The 4,276-nt window shown below is 23.8% G+C and overlaps 1 protein-coding gene across 1 annotated transcript; it reads left to right on the forward strand.

Moving 5' to 3' along the window:
• The first annotated feature begins 158 nt into the window (after nt 1-158).
• LOC108001065 (GATA zinc finger domain-containing protein 8) lies at nt 159-2,824 on the forward strand. The gene is made up of 2 exons (XM_017061886.3): nt 159-663; nt 796-2,824. The coding sequence occupies exons 1-2, from the start codon at nt 256-258 to the stop codon at nt 1,270-1,272; spliced, it is 885 nt and encodes a 294-aa protein (XP_016917375.2). The 5' UTR covers nt 159-255; the 3' UTR covers nt 1,273-2,824.
• Nucleotides 2,825-4,276: the final 1,452 nt, after the last annotated feature.

The following is a 4,276-nucleotide window of genomic DNA, read 5'->3' on the forward strand; positions in this document are numbered from 1 at the left end:
AAAGAAAAGAAATTATTTATATGCATAAAGTTTAAAAGATTAATTTTTTATTAAAAAATAATTAATAATAAGATATTAATATCGATACGTATAAAATTTTAAAATATATATATCAAAAATTTGTATCTGTAAATTATCGATAGATCGATAATTAAGGTACGATTGGTCGTTTATCGTCTCGTAACATAAATAATATGGCGTCGTTTTAATACATCGTTTTCTAGAAAATATTATTTGTAAATATTTGTAGACTCTATGAAACAGCAGTATAGCGTAAATAACAATTTCAAAATGAAAAAGTCTCCTTTAAGTACACCAAGTGGTAGTAAAGGAAAGAAAAGTTACAATTGGAAATCACACGACCATAAAAATAGAACAGGTTATAGTTATGTTAAAAGTGATAGTTATCAGTGTACTTCACCGAATGGTGGTCAAAGACAGTCTGGAAATGACTTTATTCCTTTAAATATTAGTACACCAATGCCAGAACAGATTAAAAGACACAGTAGTAATTGGCATGGTTCTGGAGGTCGTAATCATCGTAATTTAGGTAATAGTGGATTTAACCATTACAGGAATTATCATGCAAGCCCAAAATCAAATTTCAATAATTCGTACTCTCCTTACAAGCTTCTCAACAAACAATTTTATAATCACAAAAAGGTAATTTTAAAGTAAAATATCACAATATATGTATAAACATTTTGTATAAAAAAAAACATATGTATAAATATTTTGTATAAACATTTGGCTATTAATATTACAAGATTTTGAATATCTTTTTATACTATATAGGGATATCAAAAGGATTCGCGTAAACAGATTGACATATCATGCTATTTAGATATGAAATCTTTTTTAGAAGATCCTTGGGCAGAATTAACGAAAAAGTTAAGCGAATCGACAGAAACGAACGAAGATGAATCCCTTAAACTTGAACAGTTGTTTTCGCCGCAATCGATTTATGTAGATTCAGAACCAAATTCTGAATGTAAATCTGTAACAAATGTTGATAATTCTTGTTTTAGCCCGGAAACTAAAAATGAATCTTCCGTAGATATAAATTTGGGATTGAATGATACAAATATTAGTAGCGTATCAAGAACAGAGAGCTCGATAGATATAAAATTTGACAATGTAAGATTTAGCGAAGAATCCAAAAATAATAGCATTTGCAATAATAACGATAATACTAGTGAAAATATTCGAGATGAAAATAATATTAATAACATTTGTATTTCAAAGACGGATATAGTTCAGAATTTTACATAACAGTAACAAAAGATAAAGTGCACTTTTAAGGAGAATAATTACTCTTTAATCTAGTGCAAGATATATTAAATTTTGTACATATGAATATCCATTGTATATAGTTATTGCAAAATCTATGAAACAATTGTTTCAAATTTTTGAAATAATATTCTAGTATATGGATAAAAAAATGAATTTTTTTAGTAATGTAAATTTTTTTTTCTCTATTATAAAGGTAGTTGTACAACAAAAGCATATCTAACATATATGCTAAATACAATGTATTAAAATTACATTTTAAATTATATTTTCACAAGAAGGCTGTGAAAAAAATGAATGTAGTTTACATGAAAAAAATAATACATGTGCAATTCTTTAGTATGTACTAAAAAAAAAAAAGAAGTACATATGGAATATAAGGGAACATTAAACACCAATTTCTTAATAATAGATTAAGTCTTTAAAAACAGTTGAAGATATAGCTCAAATGCTATAATATAAATTTAATTTATAATTTCTATTTTCTATTTGCTTAAGCTATCGATTTTTTGAAAGAAAATTTATAAACTTTAAACTAAAATATGTTGAATATCGATTATTGATTTTAATTTATTAATCTATATATCTATATGTACTCTTTTTCAAAATGATAAAAAATATATAAAGAATTGACAGTGTATATTGTAACATGCATATAGCAAATGCAATGCATTATACACAGATGTAGAATTAAGTAATCATAAATCATGTGCAAACTTATGCGACATTATCTTTAAATCTTTTGTTAACAGTAGTATCATTATTATACAGGATGAGTAGCAAGAATATCTAAATATTTTATTTATTTGTCATTGTGCCAAAAAATTTGGAATATTATTGAAGGTATATTTGGAATGATGAAAAAAATTCTTCTCAATTCTTATAAATGTTTTCTTGCATTTAAACTTTCATAAAAAAAAAAAAAAAAAAAAAGAAAGTAGAATGCTTATTACATATACCTTCAAATATTGTAATTTTGTTCTTAAAACTTAGTACAATAATAAATGAAATAAATATTTGTTATTTCTTTCTAATAATATCTCATCCTGTATACATGTAATTTTTTTATTTATAAATCATGACATAAAATTTGTCGTAAAATATATTTTATTTGTACATATTGAAAATAACATAAAAGCATGAAATATAAGATATTAACTTTATAAAATTAATACAATAAAAATTAGAATATTAGATTTATATGATCGTTAATGTATATAAAGTAATACACGAAAAAATTGTTTATTTCCGAACTTTACACACTTTTATAGTATGTCTAAATGAGTGATGGACTATAGAAAGTGATAAAAATGTCCAATATGTTCGATTAATATGCTAACTTAATGTACAAAATGATCTGGTACAAAATTTACATAATTTAAGATATTCCACTTTATTTCAAAATTGTGATTTTACATGATTGTGCAAAAGATGTAATTGATGTCTAAAACATTAATTGTATAAATAATGTGTACAAGAAAATATACCTAAAAATATATATATATATATACATATATATATATATATATGTATATGATAGTATTAATTTCAACATCCTTTTAAATAATATATACGAATAATCCATCATTTTTTTATATATATATTTTTATCGATTGTTAAATTTAAAGAATTAATTTTCCAATAGTAAAAATAAAAAAAATCGAATTGCTTGGTTTCTGGACTAAATTTTTTAATATATCGAATTAAAGCTTAAACTCTTAGAAATAATTTAAGACTAATTTTTCTCGAATATTTTCTTTCGTCTAATAATTACAAAAAACAACTTTGGAAACAGAAGATAATTATGTATATACATTACAACATCTATTTAAATAAACGGGAATATTATTTGTTCAAAAATATTAGTCTCAAATTATTTGTAAGAATCTAAATTGAAATTTAAATCGTTAAATTAAAAAAAAAAAACGAAAATGTGATCAATCGACATCCCGTACCTCGTCTGTTGTCACGCTACAGGAAATTATAGACAAAGATAGAAATAAGACAAAAATATTGATATCAACGCCATCTTCAGAGTGCCGCAAATGAAACATTAAAAGAAAGGACAGAAGACAATAAGTTTTGACCATGAATCGTTAGTACCATCTCGCGAACACTTTTAGAAAGATGATTGAAAAAATGTCTTTGGCAATCGAGAGATGGCGCCGATGATTAATTCTTATCTCATCTCTATCCTTCTCCTACTATTTTCTATCTTTACTTTTTGTATTTTATTTGTAGCATTCTGAAGATGGCGCTGACTTCGATACTTTTATCCTATCTCCGTTTTTTTCTCACTATTTGTTCTCTTTGTTTGTTCCTTGATTATTCTATAAAGTTTATACGTTCAAAAGCAGTTTCAATCAATCTAATTAATTTTATGCCTCTTTGATTCGTATAGAGAATTATTTCTCAAAACCGTGCATTAATTTTAAATATACATACAGCTATATTTGCATTTGTATCTTATTCACTAACCAGGGTTATATCCCTTGATTCCTATATCGAGCAAATTACATTTGAAATCGATACTCTGATACCAATTGACAATTTGTATCGTGAAATTTAAGAGAATTCGATATATATTAAATCATTTCAATATCAATGTGTAAACTATCAATATCAATATGTAATATAATGTAATTTGACGTTATTTCTTACATTTGCAGTACATTACTTATATATATATATAGTATATATATAGTACATATACTTACAGTATATATAAATACACGTATATATAATATATATATATATTTTATTAACGATCTTGAATAATTTATCATAATTTATAGAAATGAAACGATGAAATTTCATAAATTGTATATTTTTCTTTTTTTTTTTTCGATTAATATTCAAAACGATATAATCTATAAAACGAAAAAATACGTATATAACGAAATAAACATTTATTATAATATGTTGTCTAAATACGTTATTTATAATTCAGATATGATTAAAGGAGATAAAATAATAGCGAGCATAA

The sequence above is a fragment of the Apis cerana genome, linkage group LG3 (genome assembly GCF_029169275.1).
Source record: "Apis cerana isolate GH-2021 linkage group LG3, AcerK_1.0, whole genome shotgun sequence".
Taxonomy (NCBI): Eukaryota; Metazoa; Arthropoda; class Insecta; order Hymenoptera; family Apidae; genus Apis; species Apis cerana.

What these genes read in the sequence shown, in the direction of transcription:
- LOC108001065 (XM_017061886.3), top strand. Translation starts at nt 256, where the DNA reads ATGAAACAGCAGTATAGCGTAAATAACAATTTCAAAATGAAAAAGTCT. An exon ending in AATTTTATAATCACAAAAAG is followed by an intron (nt 664 to 795) that starts GTAATTTTAAAG and finishes TATACTATATAG; the next exon opens with GGATATCAAAAGGATTCGCG.